Source organism: Python bivittatus, unplaced genomic scaffold (genome assembly GCF_059951505.1).
Source record: "Python bivittatus isolate LINGU-HERP-01145 unplaced genomic scaffold, Pbiv_v1 ctg000020_np1212, whole genome shotgun sequence".
Lineage (NCBI taxonomy): Eukaryota > Metazoa > Chordata > Lepidosauria > Squamata > Pythonidae > Python > Python bivittatus.
Window position 1 is genome coordinate 75,366,689 of NW_028277030.1, and position 27,720 is coordinate 75,394,408.

Here is a 27,720-nt window from a genome sequence, read left to right on the forward strand (position 1 = left end):
TAAAAAACAGCAGGGGGAGGGGAACAGTATGTAAATCCATGTCTTACCACAAGTACGATACAGCTACACCTATTTTGCACAGTCACCCCACTTACTGCATGTCTTCCCCCACAGATGTTAAGTGTGATCTCTAATCACCAAAAGATTGTTCACCCCTGCTTTGTACAATGAGAATCTCACTTGCCCTAGGCCGCACCTGCACCTCATCTGCACCACAGAAAGTCATCCTGTCTTTGGGGAGTTTTCCACTCAATGGTGTATGTTTTCCTGTACCCGTTCTACATTGTCGATGACTGAGAAAACTCATTCTATGATGGCTGGAATTATACAAAAAGTGAAAGGAGACTCTCAATTGCAAACGTTACATGTAGCTCAAGTCATGTATGTACAGTATGCCTGGTTGTGACCAATCTGCTTTGGAAAAGCTCTTCCTCACAAGGTACCCAGACATGGTGCAGGTTTAAATGTTTTGTTCTGACTCTCATTTGAGGGCTCATCCATTCATAAGTCCTCTGGGACACTAAAATAGTTTCTTACTCCTCTAGGTACCTAACTAAACCCTCCTCACTCCTGATAAGATGTAGTTTGAACTACTTGAAATATTGGCAGTAGTGAGAATGCCAGGAAAAGATAGAGCAGCTGGAGTTCTCTGCTCCAGAAATCTTAAGTGACCTCTGATCCACAAGGTTAGGCAGGCCAACAAACTGAATCTGCCCCACACTGACATCCAAGTACAGTCTCTACAACTTGTTAAACTTGGTGTGGTGATTAAGGTGTCAGATTAAGACCTGGGAGACCAAGGTCAACATGAAGATGGTTGGTTGACTTTGGACCTGTTTTTTTTTCCTGGCCTAATTGGCCTCTCAGGGTTGTTTTGAAAACGAAACAGGCAGTGGTAGAGCCTGGACTGGACTTTGGGGCTGCAGTCCAAAGCTACACAGCCAAGGGGAGACTGGAGGACCACTCAGGTGATAGATGCAGCAAGAAAGTGGCCTGGCATCAATACATACCCAGAAAAGGATACAAAGAACCAGCTGAAATCTCTGGCCGTAACATCTTCTCTTGTTCTTATGTTTAATTTTATTTAAATATATATATTATTAATTTCTCCAAGTAAGATATATGACGATCTTTATAAGGCTACTAAACTGAAGGTCTCTAAAACTACTTACTGCACCATTAAAAACTGTAATTGCATGCAGTACACCTTTCAAAGCATTGTGGGAGAACAGCTGGGGAAATCAAAGAAAAAATAAGAAATGAAAGAAAGAATCACCTTTGGGGCTTTCCTTAATCCTCTGATATGCCATTGCTTTGGGGGTCTTTTCTCCCTGCCTAGAAAATAATGAGTACTTGGAATATTCCAAGCCTTGTAGCTTTCAACAGCATTTTGCAGATATTAAAATGTGCTCTAGCAGAAGATTGACATATTACTATTCATATTACTTTTCCACTTTGCACATAACACAGTTTTATTATGCAAGGTAATCTGAAGGAAGTCAAGTTAAGTTAAATAGGAGACAGCTACATATAGGAAATGCAGTAAAATATTGCAATTTGGAGTGCTTCCTATTTCCCCAATCAGTCATGCTTTTTTAAAATGTCCATTTTGTCCCAGTCAGCACCCAAAAGCCACTGAACATGCTCAGTCCTCATTGTGCCATTTTTTTGGTGCCATATATATACTTGTACTTTTACAAACCTTGAAGTTCTCTGGGAGATTCTTGTGCAATTATTATTTTATTTTATTATATTATTTATACCTCTCCATCTAGCCATATTCATCAAGGGTATTAACAGGACAAAGCAGATGCATAGTAAGATGAAGCAAGAAAACATAAATGCAGAATAAATATTTAAATAATTGCAGAAATAGTTCAGAAGACCTAGCGGAAAAGGTGAGTTTTAACTCCTCGTCTGAGGGCCACATGGCATTCCTAAGGAGTCTGGGAAAAATAAAACAGAAGGCCTCCCCCATGTGTCTGTCTTTAAAACAGGAATCCTACTGTGAGGAGTATATGTCTACTCACTTTAGGCCTCCTTAGAGCCTTTTAATGCTTTTCCATTGGTTCTGTTTGGATATCTGTCTCACACACAGAAGGGGCTCATCAAGCCCTTTGATAGAACAAAAGAGGCCCAGATTTTCCTTTCTCTATGATCATCTGACATACGAAAGGTCTTTCTTTTCTCTCCTTTCATTTTACTGGTTTTCAGTTCTCACACTGCATAGCCAGTCTAGGAGCAAGCACATGCATGAAGGTCTCTTGAGGGCGCATTTATTTATCTGGAAAAATTTCTGGAGGAAATCTTGGAAGTCCAAACAGTCTGTTCTAGAATTCTACAATAAAAAGTTCTTTAGAACTACTGGTTCTGTAGAGAAAAGCCATGAAAATAATCTCTGGAACAAAAGAAGACTTGAAATAATCACAATTAGTATAATATTCATTATAGTATGTAAATATACTATAATGGTATAATGTTCATCATAGTGTGTATAATCCTCGTTCAATATTTTCAGCTGCTACCCTAAATATTAAATTACATTTTGTTTAATAGCTCCTGAATGAGCTATTTTCCAGCTTTCTGGTCTTCAGACAACCATGGAATTTTTCACTCCTGGTTTGAAGTAATTTGATATTCATTTAATAAATTGCTTACTGAATTGTAGATTTTTGGGATTGCCCATATTTTCACTTTCCCATACATTTTCTTTAGAATAATTGATATGAAGTCCAACAGTTTTGAGGTACAGTCAAAACTGTTCGATATTATTAAACAACATCTGCCTATCCTGCTATTATTTTCTCATTATTTGCCACACACCTGCTATTATTTTCTCATTATTTTTTCCAGGTAAACAATAAAACACAGGGCATGCAATATAAATTTCCAGGGCATAGATAGAATGCCTGTTATAAAAAATACATGTAAGAAAATAAAAAAAGATGTGGCCTATTGTAACTTTTAATATATTCCAAAAGATTAACAAACATACAAATTAAATAGTTTGCCATGCTTTGTATGAATTTATTTTGCCTATCCTTCCTGAATGTATACATAATATGTTAGTTTTAACATTTGTGGTGGACCTTCTTCTCCAGAGACATCTCCTTCCTCAGTGACTTAAAAGGGTAAGGAAAAAACAGCTCTTTTCTAGAGACGCTGGGGAGACTCCAACGTCATTTCCAGTGACCTTTTCCAGGCCAAGACCTCCCTCAGTTTTTGAGTGGCATGCCAAAGAGCAAAGGTGGGGCCAGAAGAAAACTAAATTGGAATGAATACAATATTATTATTATGGTTGATTGCACAGTCAGCCAGATGTTTAACTGGATTTGGCATTTTTGTCCACCTATCGAGTCCTTTCCAAGGACCTGGAACAGGCAGATGATGTTGTTTGATGGTATTAAAGGTATCGTTGCAAGATATAAGCTGTTCCAAGTAAAGTTGCCTTTTGCAATTGACTGGTGGTGATTTTGTTGTTGTTGTTGTTATCTGGTTATCCCTGATATATTTAATAATCTCTTCCCATCTGTCACATTAAAAAAAAAAACAATCACCATTTGGTAGAAATCTTTGAAGTAGGTTTGGGGGCTGCCTGCAAACTTGGGATTAAATATATCTATATATGGATCACATTTGTCCTAGGTATACTGTCCATAATACATGGTGCACATGGTCTTATCCTGTGTTCAGTTTATCCTGAAAGGGACTTTTAAATTCATATAGATAGATAGATGATAGACAACAATAGAGGCGAATATGTGTAGCTGAGGGTTGAAGTGTGGAGTCCTTGGGGTTCTCTGAGCTTGGTTCTTTTCTTGCAAATGTTTCATTACCCGACTAGGTAACATCTTCAGTGCTAGAATGGGATGGGGTTTGCTCTCTGTTTATATACTCTTGCATGCCCTGCCAGTGTTGGTGGGGGTGGGAGTCTTTTGTTCCTCTGGTAGTTCCTTGATTAGGGTATTGTTTACTGCTTGCTTGTGTGCCCTGTGGTAACTTCTGCTTATCTGGATGATGATTGCTGGTGAGGAGCTGTTCTGGTCTTTTGTCTCTTTTGAATAGTGTGTAGATGCTGTTTATCTCTATGTGTCTGTTAATGGCTGCCTTGTCTGAATACCAAGCTTCCAAGAATTCCCTTGCATTTTTGGATTTAGCTTGGTCTAAAATGCTGACAGTTTCCCAGTTAAAACTATGGTTAAGTCTGTCCATCTGTTGTGAGGTTAAGGAGTTTTCATCGTGTCTTCTGACTACTAGTTGGTGTTCATGGATGCGCTCTGCCAGCCTTCTGCCTGTCTGTCCTACATAGTGTTTGTTGCAGTCCTTACACTGTATGTTGTAGATGACTCCTGTTTTTTCTTCTTGTGCTTTTGGTTTACTTAAGATATTTTGGAGGGCTTTAGTTGGTTTGTGTACCACGGAGATGCCATGTGGTTGTAATAGTCTGTTGGTGGTTTCTGAGACGTTTCTGATGTATGGCAATGTGATCTTTTTCATGGTTTGTGTTGTGCTCAACCTACTACAACACAAACAACACATAAACAGAGAGCAAACCCCATCCCATTCTAGCACTGAAGATGTTATCTAGCCGGGTAATGAAACATTTGCAAGAAAAGAACCAAGCTCAGAGAACCCCAAAGACTCCACAGATGATGATAGATAGATAATAGATAGATAGATAGATAGATAGATAGATAGATAGATAGATAGATAGATAGATAGATGATAGAATGTTCTATTGAAATCATTTACCTAAACCACAACCCAAAGCTTAGGACCCCAGAACATGTTCAGAAGAAAGTTTAGAGCTAGGGACTATTTTATTTTAGTTATTATTTTATTTTTTCTTGGGCTTATATGCAGCTCCCACCAGACTGACTTTGAATGGCATACAAATTATGCAATCCCTACTGCCTCATAAGCCTTGGTAGCATGAACGTTATGGGACTGTTCCTGGGGATCTGGTCTAGGAGCAACTGATTGTTCCAAATTAGGAAGAAGAATCTTTATCTCTTATCATCAGAATGGTATATTTATTCCAGACAGACCCAACTGGACAATCCATATATAGGTTGTCATTCTGTATCAGAGGGCCTCTGTTTGTACTGATGCCCTATATTCTATATTTCATGGCACACTGTAGCGGGATTTTTTTATCCTGCCTTTATTATTTTTATAAATAACAAAAGACGGTGAACATACCCAATACTCCTTCCTCCTCCCATTTTCCCCACAGCAACAACCTGTAAGGTGAATTGGGCTGAGAGAGAGAGACTGGCCCAAAGTCACCCAGCCGGCTTTCATGCCTAAGGCGGGACTAGGACTCACAGTCTCCTGGTTTCTAGCCTGATGCCTTAACCCCTATACCACACTGGCTGAAGTTGAACCCTTTCTTTTTGCTTGCCTCTCTCTATCTCTGGGTGGTGGGGACAGAATGGATGGATGGATGGATGGATGGATGGATGGATAGGTGGATAGGTGGATAGGCAGACAGATGGATGCATTTATAGCAGTAATCATTTTATAGGAAGTCTTAGTTCTAATCTAAGTTTATGGGTAGATGATCCATTTATATAAATAAACTTACTTTTAGGTAAATATGCTGTGAGTCATTTCCTAATTATTTTCATGTGCTAGAAAATGTACAACTAGACCATATAGACACTCTGCAGATTGTGAAAAAGATTTGTCAGACATCAATATATTGTATGGTTTTAGCAAAGTCTCCCTGATAAGCAATTCATTTTGATCTGTTTTCTCCCTGAAAAATATGGGATTTTTGGTAGAAAGCCTTCTAAAGAAAAGGCCTGTGTAATTATTTGAAAAAGCATTCCGTGAAAAAAATAGAATATTGTTTTTAAAAAATCAGTGAGAGGAAAACATTAAATCAGATTTTTAATTTTTAAAAAAATTATGTATGGTTTATCATAAAGCTCTTTAACTTGAATAAACCTTTCTAAAGACCACTCTGAAGCTTAGTCTCCATTTTACAATTTTATATTTCATCTAATTTATTCATTTATTTGATGAAACTCTATGGCCACCATGGGAACTGAAGCCTCATAAAGAACAACCCTTAGCTCTTCTGGATGCTGCAAAACCTTCTCCTTGGAGAGAACTGAGCCATTTTGGCCTAAAAATGACATACTGTAACTTAGGAATTGAGAATAATTTGAACATTTGAAACTATTGCACATTTTTAGCCTCTTCAATCTGAGCTTAAGGTTTGGTTTCATTGCATGCAAATACATTTTATTTACTTATGAGGCTGGACATATAATATCCCACAGTTGTGCAACTTCTGTATTTACTGCTTGGATGTCTCATAGACATAATCACAGGTAAATGTGCCTATGCTTTGTCTTGTAGATAAACATGTATATAAGTTGGAATGATCCAATTTCACATGGATTCTGAATTTCGAATAAGTATTTTAAAATACTTATACTTAAAGTATAAGTATTTTAAAATACTTATACTTAAAGTATAAGTATTTTAAAATACTTATACTTAAAGTATAAGTATTTTAAAATACTTATACTTAAAACAGTATGCACAGCATACTGATTCCCTCATCTACTTACGCAACTAGGAACTGCAGCAAGAACTGTGAGGTGAACCATTTCTGAACTATAACCTGAATGTTAATGAATGCAGGATAGTTTGCAGATAAATGCACAAAGGAGGCTTTTTAATATATGACATTTTTCTTTGCAGGATAAACAAAAAGGGCTGAGTTAATAGAGTTTTAACAGTGTGCCATCACCCAGTTTACTGGGCAAGCAAGTCAGATTTTGAGTAATTCTGGAAATGCATTGTATCTTGCATACAGATGTTGTGACTGACATTCATCTACTGAAATGGAACAGACCATGGGCAAGATATTACTTTCTCAACTTCTTAAGGAGGGCCTTGATCCAGATGTATAAAATTATATATGTCTTGTAGCAAATGAAGAGGGAGGAGTTTTCTTTGTCTCTCAAAACACTAGGGCCTTCTAAGAAGGCTGATTAGAAGAACATTTAGAACAGGTCAAAGGAAGGATTTCTTTTCCAGGGCATAATTAGCTTCTGGAATTCATTACTGCATACTATGAGGTGGCCATGAACTTAGATGGCTTTAAAAAGAAACTCGACTATTTGTGGAGGTCAGAGCTATCAAGGGCTATTTTTCTTGAAGACTCATTGTTATTTTTGGCTGGGGTCTCTAAATACCAGCTCCAAGAGAACTGGAAGTAGGGCATGGCTTCATCTCCTGCTTGTGAGCACTTACAGGCATCTGATTGGTTGCTAGAAGCAAAATAGTAGCCTAAGATACATTTTTATCTGATCCAGAAGGATTATGGTTCTTGTGTTCTGTCTTTCAAATATAATCAGATGGATCTTTTTTTTTCTTTCAAGGAGGTGAAATGAATTAATTAAAATATATTCCAAATAATTATTTTAACACTTCATGTTTCCCTACCTGTGTTTGCCTGTTGAGCCATGAGCTTCTACAGACAAAAAATACAATGGAAATAAATTATAGTGAAGAGGAAAAGGAGGACATCTAATGGAACACTGTGCTCTCAATTCCTTCACAACTTTAGAAAGCCTCAGATAGAACCTTTTGTGTATTAAGACAGTGTTCCTCAACCTTGGCCCCTTTAAGCTGTGTGGACTTCAACTCCCAGAATTCCCCAGCCAGCAAAAACTGCCAGGACTGTCCGTTACTGTGCTGAGATCTGATTCCCACATTGGAAAACCCTACATAAAAAGAGAGCTCCTGTAAGTGAATTTCCTCACAGATGGCTCTTCAGCAAATGCAGTTTGCCCTATTTTTTTCTGACAAACGTTGACCAGTGAAGCTGATTCATGGAGGACACGAGGACCACATGATTTGAACCACTGCTTCTGGGGCTTGATTTTCTTTTCTGCTCGAGGCTTCCAGAGAGGAGGCAAATAACAAAGGGAGCATTGTGCTGTTGTAACACAGGCTGTGCCCCTTTTGAATATACATTGTACAACACATTTGCAACAGGGTTGGGACTTGCATCATGATGGCTGATGCTCCTTTGTCATTTTGATGAAAGCTTCAGTCCCTGCGGATGGCTCTGCTAACTGCAGTATTGAGGAATTTTATACACTAGCAAACTGCAGTCGAAGTATTTAACATTTGTTTTTGTTTAGTTAATTGTGTTTGGTCTAATTACAGGAAATGTATGATATTTGGCCTAGAAACATTTTGCGCATCTGAAAGATTCATTATCTTTTCACTGTATGTTTCTAGCATCTTGTCACAAGGTATTATGTGATTTCATGCCAAGAAGCTTTATAAGCAATGCCATACTAGAATCTGGGGTTGGTTGGTTGGATGGTTTTGGTTTCGGGTGGGGTGGGGGACAGTGTACCAGATTTTACAGGCATATTGATAGCAACTGTGAATGACAGGGAAAACTGACACTGAAGTTTCTGACTGATCATCCCATACAAATTCGTTTTGTTTTTTTAACTAATCTGCACTAAACATTGCATGCATTTTCTCCTACCCTACGCAGTTTTGTTTGCAATTGGTTTTTCCAAACAATTTTGCCTGAAAGGATGCCTTTTGTACATTCTTTTGAGGAATATATGCTTTTCCTGTATGGATTGGCAAATGGTTTGTGAAATTTGGAGAAGTACAAATGCGTGAAATTAACCTTTTATAGAAGTTCTCATTCAAATCTGAACTAAATGCATTTCCACGGCCTGGTAACACCCATTTCATGGAGCAACCTCATAAGGGCTGTGCAAATTCTTCAGAAGAGGTTCTTTGGAGCATGCGAGCATACGTACCAAGCCCCTCTTTTCCAACTGTTAATGCAGCTGTGACTTTTTCCAGACACTTCTCCTAGAGAACCAAAGTGACTGTGCAGTGCATTGGCAGAAAACAGTCTGGAGTCACTTCCAAAGTAGCCACATCAGCCTAGAAAAAGATGCAGTTGCTTTAATACAGTGGCTGGCTGGGGAATTCTGGGAGTTGAAGTCCACTCATCTTAAAGTGGCCAAGTTTGGACAACACTGCTTTAATAGTTTGAAAAAAAAAAATCTTTACCTGCATCGAAACTATGCAGCATGGTAACTAAGTCTTTCTTCTAGCATTGGCAGTGAGATGCCAGCCAGGTCATCACCATATATGGAATATGGGGTAGGCAGACCACTCTTTCCTTCAATGCTTTAGTCAGAGACGTCCACAGAGTATAGTCAAAAATATCCAGATGGCAACCACAACTCTAGTATTAAAGCTCTGACTCTTTTTTATGTGCACATGTGATGTGCATAAAAACCAGGTGAGGTTTTGATCACACCATCGCAGGCACCATCTTGAGGACCCCCCTGCCTTTCCTGCTATTTCTCGGCTGCCTTTGTCTTAGTCTGCTGCTTCACTTGGCCCAAATAATAGGTCTGGCCCTCAAAGAAGCTTTAGCCTTTCCTCCCCACTCCATTTTCAGGATCACATGAGAAGAGAACAGTTTCAGTATAACAGATAATCAGGTCCACTCTGGGATTGCTCTAAATCTGCTCTTGGCGGGGGGAGAGGGGTTGGTATTGTTCAGTCTGAGCTGAGAACAATTTTGCTTTCATGACTTAGATGAAAACCAGGAAGTCTTTGGATTGTTAAGCTGTTCTACAGGAGATTCTCCCTAGTTTCACGTGCAGGCCCAATGAGTTCTTGAAGCTTCAGCAACAGTGGGTGGGTAATATTCCAGACCGGGTTTAGCTAGAACAGTGTTTCTCAACCTTGGGAACTTTAAGAAGTGTGGACTTCAACTCCCAGAATTCCCCAGCCAGCATGGCTGGCTGGGGAATTTTGGGAGTTGAAGTCCACATATCAGTATAGGGGTAATCAGTATAGGGGGTAAGTAATCAGTATAGGGGTAATCAGTATAGGGGTAATAAGTCCACACGTCAGTACAGGGATAAAATAAGAAAAGAAAAAGCAAGGAAAGGCAATACTTTGCTAAACAGATTTGCCAGTTGTCTTTAAAGTGAACTCTCTTTAAGTTGCAGTATTTCTCTTTAGAGAATAACAGGAGTATTCGTTGATCCTAATAGCCTCCCTGAACCGAAACTGATATTTGCACAGGCTATTTCTCTCATTGCTTACATAATTAACCAATTAATTTAAAACAAAACACAAACACTATGTATTCATGTTTAACAAAATTACAATTCCCCAAGCAACCAAGGGAACATTTTGGCTTCGGTCCTGTATACACTGATGGGCATCATGACATCTGCTGTAAGTTCGTAAGACAGAGTTTGCATCAGGGCATCCCAACAAACATTTTCTCATTTGATCCCCTTAGTGCCTCCCCCCGCCCCCCCACGCCTCTGTCTATGCCCCATGGATCTCTTTAGTATGGCTAGCCAAAAAACCTTCTTCTCATTTTGTGGCTGTGTGTTTATCGAAAATTTCCTAACCAGAATTTGAAAGGGGTCACTGAGCCAACTCTACCAGCTACAGATTGAAGGGCCTTTCTTAGAAAACAGTTTGGTCCTTTCCACACTTTCACCCTTTTTGTACTCCAAATTCTCAAAAATACTTTGAAGCCAAACTATGGTTACCTTCCTCACTGCCTTTCTGGGAACATGAAGCGAAGAATGTTAAACAATCACAACTGCATCCCCAGCTTAATTTGCAGGATTAAAAAAAGTCCTGATCCTACTTCACAAAAGAGGAATAAAACCACTTGGTATTAGCCTGCCCTGTACCCTTCTATGTCATTTTGTTATGTTCTTTTGTGTGCTTACATGAAAAACAGTTTGACCTGCTGAGCCGCAAAGCCATAAAGCTACCTTCTGCTGTGAATGACCTATTAGGAGACCAAAGCCTAGGAGCTGGGAGCTGGGTGCCAACCTAGCCAGGCTTTATAAGTGCAATGGGGAGGGTGAGGAGGTTTCTATCTTTCCTTTCTCCTTCAGAAGAAAACTCTTTTTGCTTAATGTTATTTCTTTCTTATATGTCAACATTCTGGGTCAATGAATACGCCAGGCACTGAACCACAAATCAGCCAACCATATTTTACCTTAGCATTGTATGGGAACCCAACTCATTAGGTTCACTAGTTCAGAAAATTGGTTGATTGCAATAATAGTTCATTAAGCAGAAAGATACACATTAGGTGAATATGGCCTTTTGTCTTCATTCAGCTCTCAGATCATTAACTAATCATATACTCATTCCTATAGACTACTGTCTGAGAGCTCCTTCCAAGCTGTACTGACTATAATGAGTACATTTATTTGGAATAGATTTGATAAAAGTAAGGCCAATGCCTTTTGATTCCTGGTGACTCCATGCCTATTCCCATGCCATTTTCTTGCCAACTGTACATAGTGGTTTGCCATTGTCTTCTTCCAGGATGTCTTTTCAACTTTCCAGGTTAACTTCTAGTTCTGTTTTTTCTGGTGGTCTTCCATCTAAGTACTACCCAGATCCAACCCTGATGTTTCTTGAGATTAATCAAGGTCAGCCAAATGCTAGAGCTTATTTATTTCCTAATTATATGGATAGAGTAAGACTAGCGTGTTTCATTTTTAGTCATTTGTATAACTTCAAATGGAATTCTGGGGGTTCTGGTCTAAATTAATCTGGAGAATATCAGGTTGGAGGAGGCTGGCTGAGGAGAAGCCATATGATTTTGTGACAAGTTCTGCAGAAATTGAGAGACATTAACCGCATTCCCTTTGTCTATAAAATAATTTACTTTATCAGAAGGAGAAAAGAGCCTATCCTCAATAAAGATATGTTGATTGCTAATAATCAAGTACTTTTTGTCTACATGCTAGCAAAGTAGCTGTTTTATTATTTGGTCTACTATCTTTAAGGTAAAATAATCAGGTTGACTTGTCTATAATTCTTTAAAAACCCTTTCTTATTTTTAAATAGATATATTTGCCTTTGGGGTGGTATGTTTCAGAACTGGACCTGGGCTTAATTATTTATTAGAACTACTAACAAAAAGATACCAGCATTGATTATTATGAAGATGTTCTAACTAGCTTCTAAATGATCTTGTACTCCTTCCTCCCTTATAATTTTGTCCCCCTTCCCCAATGCCACATTTAGACTTGGTGAGGCCCTCAGCTATGTAAAGCTTGGAAGCTCCTTGTTAAAAAGTTATACCAGAAGGTCTCACTAAGGTGCATATCAAAAGAGGACCTTGGGTCACCACAAAAAAAATTTAAACATATATATGCCTTTTAACTGTTTAATAGCAAGGTGTTTAAAGTGAAACATACAAATTATTTTCAAATGAATGCATTTACTGATTACATATTTATCATTTGGCTGGCTTGATCTCTCTCCTAGATTATAATATAGTATAACCTGGAAACAATACTTAAATGTAATTTTCAAAATAATGTTAAGATACACTAATATATATACAAAATAAGTAATCAGGATCACTTTTATTAACATAAGTAATAATGAACTTGCTTGCAAAATCAGAAATTCTGATATTCTGAACTGTTGTGAGCCCTGTGGATTGTGAATCCCTAACCTACAGCTTGTTGTGCTTATGCCTAAATCATTTCCCTCCCCACTCCATATTCTTTGTTGCATTGCCTTTCTTCACCCGATTTGCATGGTGTACATATATACTCATAAGGATTTTTTTCCCCCCCGGAATCTCATTGTGACCTAGATCTGAATTGGAAGGAATCTCATGGGCTTGCAGGCTGATGTTAATTTAGCTTATTCTGTTGAGGGCTGGGATGTGCTGGAAATCTCTTTTGGGTCAAGCTGTTTTAGAGTTTAGAATCTGATTTGTTGGAACTTTGATGAGCAAACTTTATGAAATTAACTGGCTCCACCTGGGCAACCTGCCATCAGTTTTTGAATGACAAGGTGAGAGTATAGATTGGATTAGAGATCTGCAGGGGGTTTTTTTGTTTTGTTTTGTTTTTGCTTTTTGTTAAACTAGAACATGAGCATTGGCTTTTGCTGCCAATAATATGATAAGAGATTTGGACACTAACCTCATAAACAATCTGGAGGGCAGCCCTACTGACAGCCCATTGACTTTAATTTGTTCAAGGATTTGTTGGAATGCTCTTTCGTTGCCTTGTTCATTTCTTGTATCTTTGTCAGATGTTGTAAATGTCTCATCCCAATTTGTTTTGTTGGGAAAGACTGAAATTAATCTCAATTAGTTCATTTGTTTAGGTTGCTTGCTCTGCAGGTCCTATGATCTAGCTTCCTCGATGAAGGGTGGCCTTCCCAGCTCAGCACTTACATATGATTTGGGCTAAAATTCCAGTCTTCCTCAATGTCTTATCCAATGTGTATGGACAATGAGAATAGTAGTACAACACAACTGGATGGCATCAGGTTGGGGAAGGCCTGAATGGATAAAGCAGGCAAACCTTTGGTCCCATCTAATCTGTCAGTTTCAGAGCTTGCTGCTCCTAAATCAACATTTTCCCATTTGTAGAAACAACTGTCAGTCAACCAATCTTGGTTAAATAATTATTTGAAAGAAATTTTCAGGAATATCTAAATTACTAATTTCTAATGTGTTTCAACATTAAAAGTATTTTTTCCATAGAATGTAGTTTAGTGATCAAGTTGCACATGAAGATATAAAACTTAATTAAAATATCTAATTTTTAAAAATCAAAATTTATTTTGCTAATCCATTTTAAAAAACTGAACAAATACCAATGTAACATAAAGTTGATGCTGAAGATATATATAGAAGTTGTGGCATTTTACCTGTTCTCTCTGTGTAAAGTTATGGTCAAACTGCTTCTCGATTTATTTTTCTAATCTAATTTAAAAGCAAGGACCTCACCATTTTTAAGGCTAGCATCAGAAACTATTCACACAAATGGCAATATATGAAATAACAACAACAACAATGTAATTACTATTTGATTAGATTTACTAAAAGATTAGTATGAGATAATTGGGATCAAAATGACTTTAGCAATAGAAGATCCAGTTCCAAACATAGCTACCTATACAGTCATAGCCAGGAAATATTCGTGCCCTCAGATTAATACTCTGAATACTTTGAAAAAATATTCTGAGTGAGGAAGTAACAGATTGAAGTTAACTGACATTTTATTATTGCTATTTTGGATAGTACTGCACTTCAGAATGTGTTTTCAAAAAGGCCACTATTTTTTACTTCTCCATCTTCTCCGAGCTTCCAAAGAGAAGACAGAGCATTAATTTTACTAAAATGAGGGGGAAATATCCAGGTTTCCCTTGACAGCTTCCTATAATCCTTTTAGTTAAAAAAGCCTGGTTTCCAAATTAATTAAGGTTTGCCCTTGACAGACTGCTTTCCATGATGCCCAAATTAATGTACATATTTAGCAAGTGATGTTGCCAGATTTGAGAATTCAAGGAGTTGCATTTGGAAAGGAACTCTAGACTGGTTCAGCAGTAGCATTTTCAATAGCTCTTCTTTGTGTTCCAAGTTTTTTCTCCATCTTATGTAATAAGGTTTTCAAATGTACTAAAGGAGAAATAAAGACGGGATAAGATTTTAATGATTAATACCATGATTGATTGGCTAACTAAAAGAATGATTGATCCCCACAAAAGAGGTTATTTGTTTGTTTATAAGGGCCATCCTTATAATGATATTCTGTCTCTAATAAGATGAATAGAGATTTTACTATTTTAAAATAGAACATTATAGATTTTTCCATTTCTGATCAGTTATTTAAGAATCAAAAATATGCGTAATATTTTATTGTTTAAAAAATAAAATTTAATTTTATTTAGATTAAATTAATAGTTTGAATTAAAAGTTCATCAAAAAAAGCCTGTTTTTATTTTATGCATACACCATCCCCCTCCCTGTTCATATTTTTTTGACTGAAATCACTTTGTGGGAGAAAAATAATATGCCCACTTTGATGAATCATGGCAGCAAAAGTACCTGTGGTGAAGTTTAATAACTTATTTGCAAGTGCTTAGATCACAGAAATGTCAAATCCTTTAATTTCTAATGCAGCAGTGCTGATCATGATCTTTGGGCAAAGTACTGTAAATGACTGGATTTTTTTTTTTTAAGAAATTTTATCCACAGGAGGGTTTTTGCTATAATCTATTTTGTTGAGTTGCTCAAATTCTGCTGTGCTGGAGAAATGTAAATGTACTCTAAAGACTGTATGAATGCATGTTTTGAATGGATTAAGCCATTTTATTATAATTTATTGTAATTTTGACTGTGAGGCTTTTGATTCCTCACAATGGCTAGGAGATGCTTTTAGCTTTTGCCACAAATTCTTAATGCAATTAATGCAAATGTGAAATGCCATTTCACAGAAACAGATGTACATCCAGATTTTCCCAAACTGGCGCCTTCCAGTTGTTTGTTGTTTGGGGACGAGAGGAGCAGATATCTCAAGTCATCAGATTAGGAAGACTACACATCCTGTTACCATGAAGAGGCTTGGTGGACCAGGCAAAATATGTTTTCTGGTGCAGCATGCTATGGCCAACTAAACATGCCAGAAAAGCTCACAAGCGGGGTGTGTGTGTGTGTGCGCATACGCATGTGTGAATGCCTTCAAATCAGGGCATGATGGTGATTGCATCTGAATTCCTGGCAAATTGCCACTGAAGGCACGGTGTCACTAGCAGCCACTAACTCCTCCATGAATGTGTTCGGTTCCCTTTCAAACCCATCTATATAGGTAGCTCTCACCACATCAGATGGCAATAAATTTAACTGTGGATTAAATACTTTTTTTAATCAGTCCTGAATGTCTCTGCATTCTATTTTCAATAGATCAGCCCATGTTCTAATGTAATGAGATATGCCTTTCTATCCACATTTTCCACACTATATCTAATGTTATTATTTATTTATTGTAGATGTGTTTCCTGCTTTTTCATATAGGAGCTCAATGCATAGTGTACACAGTGCTCTTTCCACCCATTTTACCCCCAGAACAACAGCCCTACACATTGAGCTGGGCTGGGAAAGGGTGAGTGGCCCAAAGTCTCCCAGTAGCTTTCTCATTTTCTCTGTTTTGTTTATTAGCTAAAAAGTTCCAAGCGATGTTGTTTTCCTTTGTCCTTTTTCCAGCTCTATAATATACTTTCATAGATGCAGTGGTGAGAGCTGTACACAACTACATCACAGATTTATACAAGAGCATTCCTGGCAGTTTTATTTTCAGTCTCCTTCCCTAATTATGTACAGCACGGAACTGGCTTGTTTTACAGCAGACACACACTGAGTTGACATTTTTATTAAGCAGTCCACCACAAGTCCAGAATCCCTTTGCTGGTCAGCCACTGCTTTTTCACAACCTATTGGTAGAGATAATTTGAATTGTTTGTTTCAATTTGCATCATTTTGAAGTTTAAATTGAACTGCAAGTGTAATGGGAAGGTTTGAAAGCAATATGTCTACCCAATTTGGAGAAACTCTTTTGGAGCTCCTCACAATCCCTTCTGATTTTCTTATCTTAAATCATTCTGAGGCTGTATTGTTTGATTTATGGAACCAATATCCTTATTCCTATCCAACTTTTTTTCTGGATTTTGTGATATTTTCTAAAGCCAATCAGAAGCAAGGATAGGACAAAATAACCAATATTATGAACAGAGAATGTATGGCCTTTTCTAAAAGAGAGACCTCATGGCTATGCAGTTAACTTGCTTATAAGGCGAAGGCCATTCTTTAGATCCTCTCTCAGTAACGACAAGTTATTGTCATTACCATTAGAATGGGAGGCTGCATGTGGTACAGACATGACTAGTTCACTTCTTCTCTACATTGTAAAAGAGCATTGTGTGAAAACCTCAATGAATCAACAGTGTGATGGATGGTAGAGGTCAATAAACTATGGGTCTATCTGGGGGATGACCATCTCATATGGAATATGGTGACCTGGAATGTAAGAGAGGTAAATGAAATGAAATGAAATGAAATGAAATAATGAAATGAAATGTTGTGTGCCTGTGAAACTAAGAGAAAGAAGGAATCTGAATGAAGGTGATCTAATCTTTTGGAGTGGAATCTATGGGGAAGTGGGCGAGTATAGGTTGAATTCTGAATGAAAAGGCTAAATGTATATCAGAAAGTTTGTTCTGAGTTTGTCATCCAGCAATAGTTGCATGATACATTCCAGTAAATGGTGATAATAGAAGAATCATGATTATATCTGGAGGAATACTGTGTAACATTCTAAATAAATGCAAACCAGAAATGGGCAGGAACTATTCTGTTAGACCATATGAATACAGTAGTTGAGTATGAATGACATGAGCGAGTACAGAAATTGGGCCATTCACAAGCTCAAGAATGAATGATAACAGTGACTACTGAGTAGAGTCAGTATAGCCTTTCCTTAATGTTTTCTTAGCTTATAACGTACATGGCCTAAGAACCATGGATTCTGCCGATCCAATAAGATCTGGGACAGTAAACTGTCTCTGGGTCCCTCCTCTTAGAGAATGTCATCTTCAGGGATTGCAGAAAACCCAGCTGTGGTGCCCTTTATTGGAACAGTATTCCGCCCAAGATTAGACTGGATCTCAGAAAGCCATTAAAACTTGGCTATTCCAGGGAGTTTGGGGAGAGGCTTTACTCTGGACAAGTATCCTCCTTGGTTTGAGAATGTGTTTTGAGTTTGGTCAAGTCCTCTGGAGTAAAAGTTTATTGTAATTGTTTATTATATTTTTCTGTTTTGTAATTTGGATTCCTATGAATTACTGTTTTTAATTTTAATTTTCTTACCATGGAGGGGGTATGCAAGCCACTCAAGGTCTTTCCTGATGGGAGTAGTATATTTCTTAGACCAAAAAGGAGTGGTATGGTGGTCTGTTTGTCTGTCTGCCTGAATTTGGGTGGAACGTCAGGCAGAGATTCCAAGTCTCACTCACTGCTACTCATCCCAAACTTGGTAAGTTTTGATCTGATGCACTTTCTGTAGTTTCACTTACCTGCATATTGAAGTAATACAATCTATTTGATGCATCAGGTATTTTAGTATTTTAATTCATCCTGATTTTGTAAAGTGGGGATTAGATAGGGCTACCAGATCAGGGCAGAAAAACTCCAGCAAAGAACTAGGTAATTTATCAGCCATCTGGATGTTTGCAGCCCAGATCTGGAGGCCAAGTGCATATTATTTGGAACACGTTATTTTGACTTTGGGCAAATATCTCTCTATTCTTTATTGAAGCAGCCCCCCTTTTCAGGCTTTCATGCAACCTGGAAAGAAGGTACAGCTGTTTTAAGAATCAGTTTGACTTTAATGATTGATTCCTTAAAACAGCCGTATCTTTTTATAGGCTCAGGTGGTGATCTGAAAAAAGAGAAGCTGCAGGGCTATGTTCATTTCTTCATACAATCCAAGGCACAGCCCTACCAGTCACCCTTTATTCCAGTCCATAAGCTCACTATCTGTGCTACCTGTACATGTGAATCCAAGGGAGGGGGGAATAAAAGGGGCCAAGTGAAATCGCGCTTCCTGACCTTACTGTGCAAATGATGTAGAAGATACACTTTTATTTATATTTTATTTATTTATATTTCAAATTTGTCACCGCCCATCTCACTGTGGGGTAAGATTCTGAGTGGTTAACTTTATGTCATTTGTATCATGTTATGATGTGACTGATGCAAATTACAACCTTTGTGGCATCTGTCTACAAATAATAACAGGTGATGCCATTGAGGCTTTTAACAGAAGCCTATACACTTGCACATGATTGGGGATGATTGTCCCTGTGTTGCCACACTTTTTATAATGCTCCTAGTCTCCTTTGAGAAGGCTGGGAAGCTATCATTTCCTACCCTGTTTTTGTTCTCTTTTTTTCCCTCCCGAATTGGGGAGAAAAAGTATATTACTTATCTACCATCCATTTCTGCTTCTATTTCACTCCCCCAAATAGTAATGGACAGGGAAGTAAGATTGTCACAGAGTATCTAGAAAGGTCCGTTTCACAAGGCTTTTCTTGGACCTGGTTTTAATCTCAGGATAAGTTAACTTCATGGTCAGCAGTTCCCATGATAAGACTGATTGGCAAAATTAGTTTAACCTTTCCAGACTGGGTAGGTCTACAGCTGTATCTAATCCTTTGAATATGGCTACCAGATCTGGGTTTCAAAAATCCAAATGATTAATAGACCGCATCACCAATAAAACAGCAACATGGTAGCTATTAAAGGACACTAGCCAGGTCAAATCATTTTTTGGAGCCAAAATTAGAGAACTATCCAGGAGTTCCTTTATTAGTTGCTTGTTACACATTAGCATCTTTGCTGGACTTGTAGCTTCACTCTCTAACTACAGTCCCAAAGGTTTTCAGCAGGAAGTTCCATTGTTGAAACATAAAGAAATTGGAGGAATACTGCCCGCCAAACATCAAGTGCCAAATATCTTCAATTATTACTTATAAGCTGCTGTCTTAATATGATGTTCAGCATGGTCCTCTGTCATCTCACTTTACCAAATACATTCATGAAAATATCTTTACAAACACCATATAAGGCAGGGAAGCTTTTAAATTTGTACCTAAGGAATTAAAGAAAATAGAACAACACTGGTTAAAGGAGCTTGAAATCCTAAAGACAAGAGTAATTAAAGCCAAGAGCCCAAAATCCTACCTCAGAACAATCAACCATAAAAGGAAAGTGCCCCATGCTGCAGATCAGGATGCAGTGAAATTAACATTTAAAGCAATCCTGATGGCCCATACTATACTGTCCCTTGTGCAACTGACAAGCTGAAAATGTTAATGCCACCAGACAACTAGTTTTGATGGGATATTAAGATGCTGGCCTAGAAACCAGGAGACTGTGTGTTCCAGGCCTCCCTTAGGCATGAAAGCCGGTTGGGTGACTTTGGGCCAATCACTCTCTCTGAGACCAACCCACCTGTCAGGGTTGTTGTTGCAGGGAAAATAGGAGGCAGGAGTATTAGGTACATTCGCCACCTTGAGGTGACCAAATATAAATAAAAAAGGCAGATAAAATGATGATGATGATGATGATGATGATGATGATGATGATGATGATGATGATATCACTATCAGTCAATTGCAAAAGGCAACTTTACCTGGAACAACTTATATCCTGCAACAATACCTTTAACACCATCAAACAACAACATCTGCCTATCCCAGGTCCTTAGGAACGACTTGATAGGTGGATAAAATACCAAATCCAGTCTAAACATCTGGCTGACTACACGACCAACTATAGTAATAATAATAATAGATGGGTGTGGAATGTTACAAATACACCAGACAGTCGAAGAAGAAAAAATGGTACTGGAAGAATATCTGAAGGACAGTGAAGAAGATGCACTGAAGCTAGTACACCATGAAGGCTTACTGAATACCAAAGAAACCAAACTGGCCTATAAGAAAGACCAAATGAAGAATAGAAAAAGACATGGCAAGGCAAAGTACTCAAAAAAACTACCAGGCAAAGCAGATAACAACAAGACCTGGCAATGTTTAAGAGCAGGGAAGTTGAAGAAAGAAACAGAGCGGCTAATTGGAGCTGCACAAGGCCAAGCCTTGAGAACAAATGCATACAAAGCCAGAATTGAGAAGACAGCAACAGACAGCAAATGCCACCTCTGCAAAGAAGCCAAAGAAACAGTGGACCACCTAGTCAGCTGCTGCAAGAAGATCTCACAGACTGACTACAAGCAATGGCATGACAAAGTAGCAACGATGGTGCATTGAAATATCTGCAGGAAATACCATTTGCCTGCAAGGAAGAACTGCTGGGACCACAAAACAGACAAAGAAATAGAAAATGAAGACGCTAAAGTGCTCTGGGACTTTAGAATTCAAGCAAACAAGCACCTGCCACACAACACCCCTGACTTAACAATTGTTGATAAGAAAGACAAAAAAGTCTGGATAGCGGACACCGCAATGCCTGGAGACAGCCGAATAGAAGAGAAAGAACTGGAGAAAATCACAAAATATAAAGACCTGCAAATAGAAGTAGAACGACTGTGGCAAAAGAAAGCAAAGATAGTACCAATAGTAATAGGCGCCTTGGGTGCAATCCCAAAACATCTGGAGCACCACTTGAACACCATTGGCGTTGACAAAAACACCATCAGTCAATTGCAAAAGGCAGCTTTACTTGGAACAGCTGACATCCTGCAACGATATCTTCTTTGAACACCATCAAACAACAACATCTGCCTATCCCAGGTCTTTGGGAAGGACTCGGTAGGTAGATAAAAATGCCAAATCCAGTCTAAACATCTGGCTGACTACACAACCAATCATCATCATCATCATCATCATCATCATCATCATCATCTACACTCTGGTTTCTCTTCAGGTCATATAAATCTTTCGCCTTATAAGTATTTCTCTAGTAGCATTAATAAACTCTGCCTAATGGTTATATTTTGCCCACTAGATGGTGCTCATATGGATTTGTATGAATAACATTCAAAGAGACAAAATTAATTTGTGCGAGCCAATCCAGTCTCTGCCTTAGTGGCTGGGCAAAAACAAGATGGTTCCTAAATGCTTTTTTTCCTAGCAAACCACCAAAGATATGTCAGCCCTGGAAATCTACATTTGTTCAACAGCATCATTGCATGGTGCTGTTACTCTCAGCAGGTCACTGTAGGTGCAAAAGCCAAAAAGCTGGAGGCATAGGTTCCCTGAGTCTCACTGCCATGTTGGTGCTTAGATCATGTTAGATCCCACACCACTAGACCATATGATCAGTCAAGAAACATAGACCACATATATTTATCTGTGCTTCTTTATTCTGTTGTTATGACCATTCTTTGCCCCATGTATTTTGAATTCCAGCCCCACCTAACTCCTTTAGGAAACTGGTACAGGCATATGCTCATAGCTGGAGCATGAAGATTATCAATGCCTTGTGGGGGAGGAGGTGTCAGTCACTTTGAAAGAAGTGGGGGAGCACCCCCTTTGAAGAGGCTCTCCCTGGATCTAGCTATGCTACATAACTTTGGGGGAAGGTTGTTGGGAGAGTACTGGGGCTGCAACTGCAGAGCACACAAGAGGAAACAGATTATCTAGATCCTTTTTAGTCAGGTTTCACCCTGTGTCTGGGACAGGTTCTGGAGTGCTTGTGAAGGTTGGGAGTCAGGACATTGTTTAAATGGTTTGGCTTCTTTGTGAGTGGGAGGTTCCAATCAATGAGAGTTGGAGAGGAGAGATTAACCCATCAGTTATTCCCTTCTGGGATGCTGCTGGGTTCTTCTCCCCCCACTCCACAACCCACTTTTTAAAAATCTCCATGAAGCTGTTGGGAAAGGTCAACAGCTGGTTTGGGATGAGGTATTACCAGTATTGCTAAGGATATTTAGATATATATACAGGTAGTCCTTGTTTAGTGACTGCCTCATTTAGTTTTTTTTATAGTAATTTTATTAAAAATTACAGTTACAATGATAAACTAACACAAACTAAAAAAATAAAAGAATAAAAAGAAAAAACATGGTGCAGAAAAGAAAAAGAAAATAGAAAAGAAAGAGAAAAGAAAGAAAAAATAAGAATATAGTAAAGAAAAAGAAAAGGAATATATAAAGAAACGACTTCTCCCTTCATCATAACAAGTATAAACAATTTTAGTAACTTATCACCTTCTCTTAAAATACAACAAACAATCTCTTCTTCCTATATTCCATCTCTTATATATAAACAAATCCTTAAAATCTTGTCATTTCAGTCCTGATGAGCAAAAGTCCATTAAGGGTTATCAGAGATAACAACATGTCTATTTTAACCTTGAACAAATACAGCCAATTTTATATTCCTTCTTTTTCCTTTTAACAATCTTGAACTTTAGTCCCTTCAAATAATGTCCTAGAACTTGATTTCTTTTCATTTTTTCTTTGTCCTTTCTCACAAAATTCTTCAAAGCTTTAACAAGACTCTTTTGTAAACCCAATATAGGAAAATTATCCAGATGACTCTCTTGGTTTGTTATTTGTATATCCCTTTTAGTTATTAAGACATCAGCCAATTTCTTTTGTATATCTAGTGTAGCATCTTTTTCCATATCATTCTTGTAGCCTGTCATTTTTAAATCCACTTCAGATCAGTCTCAGTCTTTTCTAGTAAAACTTGTTCCTCTTCCATAACATCTTTTAAACACAGTCTATCTATAGAGGCAGACATTCTTAAAATTAACTTCTGGGTCCGTTGTTCAAAAATATCTTTCAGTATATCCAATTTTAGAATATTTTGCTCCATTCTGTATTAGTCAAATTTAAGTGTTCTTCTCCTTCAATTGTAATCTGTAGTTCCTTCTAGTTCCCTCTAGTGTTCAACCTTCATCCTATCCTATCACGTTTAAAAAAAAAAAAAGAATTCAAAACAAAAGCATTTTCCCATGGGAAGGATTCTTATAATTAACTCCAAAATCTTATTTCAAATCCATCTGGACACTTAGTCCATTTGTAACTTTCCAAAATCAAAGTTCTAATTATCCTTTTGCTGTTTAGTCAAAAAAAATTTTTTTTAAGTCCTTAAACTTGTATTTAAAACTTCTTTCACTAAGGATTGAAGGAAACTCACCCAGTGTTTTCAGACTTGTTGATCAAAAGGTTCCTAATAGCTGAAAAGCAGTTAACAAGCAATTTCCAAAAGTGATCAGAAAAGGAAGTATGTGAACCTAATGTCCTTTTAAAGGTGCCAACTGCAATTTGAGCAAGCTGGCTATTCTCTTGTCTCCCAGAGCTCTACACCTGCCAGAGACCACTGTCTTATGGTCTCCTCATGAGAAGCAATTGTCTGGAGCATTTGTGGGTTCCTTGTCCAGAGAGGAATTATGAAGAGCTAGTCTACTCACCAGCTCTTCATTCTGCCTTAGTCATTGGCTCCACTTTTAGCAGCTCTATTTTCAGTTCACCATTTCTTCCTCAGAAGTCAGCGACTGCCTCATGTAGTGGCCATTCTCAGTTAAGACAGTGATAAAAAAGTAACTTTGTGACCAATCCTCGTATTTACAACCTTCACAGGTCTGTAAAGCAAAGGAAAGCTGAAGTAAGATCATAAGCACAATTGCAGTTTCACTTAATGACTGCTTTGCTTAATGACTGAGATGCTGGTCCCAATTGTGGTCGCTAAATGAGGACTACTTGTATCTTCACCCTGGGCTGAACTGGAGATACCGTAGAAATCTTTACCCAATGCCTTGAGGCTAAAAGGATGATGTAATGGGTTGTGAGAATAACTTTGAGGAACAGGAGGAAGAGCTGCAGCCAAGGCAACCGTCATATAAGAGAAATATGGGTCCAAAGCAGGAATGCAATTTGAGAAAAGTCTCAAATTTGACCCTCCCTAGTTCTCCTTAGGATAAAGGCAGGGAGGAGGGAAGCACATTCAGATTGCAAGATTCTGTTATTGTAACTCTCTAATCAAAGTAGTTTTAGTATTCATGACTATGGTGTTCAAATCTGGTCTACCTTGAAGGGCTAACAGATTTCAATGGGGAGAAACAAGGTGAAGCCCCTAGTGAGATGGAGTTGTAGTTCGTCCAGAAATAATCTGGTTTTCTGTACCAGGGATGTCCTTGGATGAAGAAACCCTTCTTCTGAAGGAGCAGGTCTGCGACTTGGGGTTCTCCTAGACCAGCGTTTCTCAACCTTAGCTCCCATAAGATGATAAAATTTAAATCAGCTGCAGCTCTTCCTCCTGTTCCTCAAAGTTATTCTCACAACCCATTACATCATCTTTTTAGCCTGAAGGTATTGGGTCAAGGTTTCTACGGTATCTCTAGTTCAGCCCAGGGTGAAGATACAGGTAGTCCTCATTTAAATTTAAATCAACCTTGGCAACTTGAAGATGTGTGGACTTCAACTCCCAAATTCCCCTGATTTAAAAGAAGGAAACTGAAGTATACCCTCCTTGTGGGAGTCTGTGGGAGAGTAGGGCTGGGATTACTAGATATGTGTGTGAGGAGTTGAAGGTTTTTTAAAAGTTATTGCTATTAAGTTGTGATAAGGGTGATGCACTATTCTGTATTGTTCTGATTATTCTAAAATCATTTGGGAAGCAAACCATCTTTCTTCCTCAGTCTACCTCAGAATTCAGTGGAATGATTTCTGGAAATAGTGAGGGCCTTAAACATGAATTTTGGGGTACCTATCTCACAGAGGACTTGGGTTGGGCAGGCTGGGTCACCGGGTCAGCTTTATACTGGAAGACCCAGGTTCAGATCCTGTTATGAATTTTGCACTGGTGAAAATTGGGGCTAGTTGCTTTGCCTCAGTCTAGCCATTAGCTGCAGGCACAGTGCTTGGATGAATATTGATAGGTAAGTGGTGGGGAGAAGGGAAACAGGCACTTCCCCTAACCCGTGTGCATGTATTGAAACATGAGGAATCATGTTACTACAGCTAGGAATGCAAAAACTCTTCTGACAAAATTACAAAGTTTCTGTGTATTTTGGGGGGGGGGGATACTTTCCAAGTGGTATCCCTTTCTTCCCCTCTGAACTCTTAGGTGCCCTACAAGTGTACAGTGAGCCCATGCTTGGGGGAAAAAAGAGGAAGAAAATCACATTAACTATATTGTTGCTTTTGCATTTTATTTATAACTCAAAGCCAAAACGACATTACCCATTCTATAAAGCCCTACAGAAAGCATAAGAATTGCTTTTGCTCTGATTAATTTCATACCAAAGGAAACCAAGGAGAGGCAATTTCCCAAAACAAAGACTTCTGAAGGTGCTTGAAGAATTGCCAAACAAAGCTGAAAAGCACAGCTGAGCAACTTGCAAGTTTCAAACCAGGTGGAACGATACCTTGAATAATGCTCTGTTGCAACAGCAATTACGAAGAAAGAGACAAATGGTGCCTCTTGGAATACTGGCACTCTTTATTCACACTTCACTGTGTATTCCTAGTGCCCTAATAGCTGGCAGCCCCATTGATTTCTGTCTCCACAGAATTAACAAGACTCCAGAGTAAGTGAAAACCTTGCTTTTGGTTAACCTTTGTGTTGCTCTTCTCTCAAATGCTTGTTTTCAGGGACCTCTGCTAAAAATGGAAAGCTAGCCTCTCCTGTCAAGTATTGTGGAAATTTCAGAGTCTCCAACTAAATTAAAAACAAAGTAACTGCAGTGCTAACTGGGGGAAAAAAGGGCCTCTTCCTCATGTTTGCCTCCCTTGCTTTCCAATCATTGCCCTTATGGTGATAGTGAAATAATTAGAGCAATACAGCCTCTGTGATCCATATCAGATGGAAACCGATAGTGTCTGGCCAAGAAGATTTAGAGTAGAAAGTGGCACTCCCCCAGGTCACAAATAACCAATACAGAGGAGTGAATTATTTGGGGGACTTAATTGTTTTAATCAGCTAAGATTTATGCAATGGGTGGAACTGACACATCCTTAATCATTTTGAAGCCTCTCAGGTGCTTCCACTGCATTGGAAATAATAGTGACAACCCATTTCCCTTTTATTTAGGAAACTATGGAGAGAGTGGCATGGAAGCTTTCAAGGAACTGGCTGCACAGGAGGGCCTTTGTATTGCTCATTCAGACAAGATCTACAGCAACGCAGGAGAAAAAAGCTTTGAGAAGCTGTTACAGAAGCTCCGGGACAGGTTACCAAAGGCCAGAGTTGTGGTTTGTTTCTGCGAAGGGATGACTGTCAGGGGAATCCTCATGGCTATGAGACGCTTGGGAGTACTTAGAGAGCTTTTACTGATTGGGAGGTAAGTCATGTTCCTTTGCCTGCTGTCATATCAGGAGGAGGAGGAGGAGGAAATGTGTGCCTTGGGTCAAACCACTGTGCTTGTTGCTGCTGTAACTATAGGGCTCATAACTGAGAACTCTGCTGGAAAACAAAAATCACAGCTAGGCATATTTTCCATTTTTCATATCACAAATACCCACATTATTTTTTAAAGACAATTTCCATTTCACTTTCCCCCTAAAATAGCAGAGCAAATTTTAAAGCCAATAAATGTTCTCTGGACAAGTTGTATAAATGAACTAAATGTGCTAAGCTGAGTATTAAAGATGGATTATATAAATGCCTCCTGGTAAAAGGAAGCATCATGAGCTAATAAATATGATCTTACTTTATTTAGGAACTTTTTTTTAATTAGTCTATGACATAGAGGAGTACAGAGTTGACCTTGGAGAGAATATGTGGCAACCATTAATACAACATGAGCTTAGTCTGGGAAAACAAGAAAGCGGGAGAAAGAAACTCAAGGTTGCCCCACTTTGATTCTCTTTGGTATAAGAGAGAGGGAAGGCAAAACACTTTCAGGTTTTCAATAATCTGATATTTTACCCTATATTAATAAAGTAGAATTCTAGTATTTCTTGTGGTGTTTGCTTCCTGACCTGATCTAGCTTGAAGGGCTGACAGATTTTGAATACCATTTCTTCCTGCTTTACATGTCTCCCTGCCACAAAGGTGTCTAAATGTTTCAATTTCCTTATTGTGCTTAATTTCTCACTTTTATGGAGACTCAGAGCCCTTTTGTGGGAAACACAAAAGCACAATAATCAAAGATCTCTCCCCCCAGCCAGAAATTTCCAGCTCTTCACCCTTGATGTTATCCTATCCACTTTGCATCATTGTGGAAGGAAGGAAGGAAGGAAGGAAGGAAGGAAGGAAGGAAGGAAGGAAGGAAGGAAGGAAGGAAGGAAGGAAGGAAGGAAGGAAGGAAGGAAGGAAGGAAGGAAGGGATTTGTGATAGCTGACTATCAAAAGGTTAGTCATGCTTGATATAAAATAATT

At 38.4% G+C, this 27,720-nt stretch overlaps 1 protein-coding gene across 2 annotated transcripts in view; it reads left to right on the top strand.

The window, feature by feature from the left end:
- The window catches only part of GRM1 (glutamate metabotropic receptor 1), a 186,244-nt gene that overhangs the window by 25,778 nt on the left and 132,746 nt on the right, over positions 1 to 27,720 (top strand). For both annotated transcript variants that reach the window (XM_088151013.1, XM_088151017.1), the window contains exon 2: positions 26,431 to 26,680. In XM_088151013.1, coding sequence (XP_088007139.1) covers positions 26,431 to 26,680 — 250 coding nt within the window. The remainder of the gene's footprint in view (positions 1 to 26,430; positions 26,681 to 27,720) is intronic.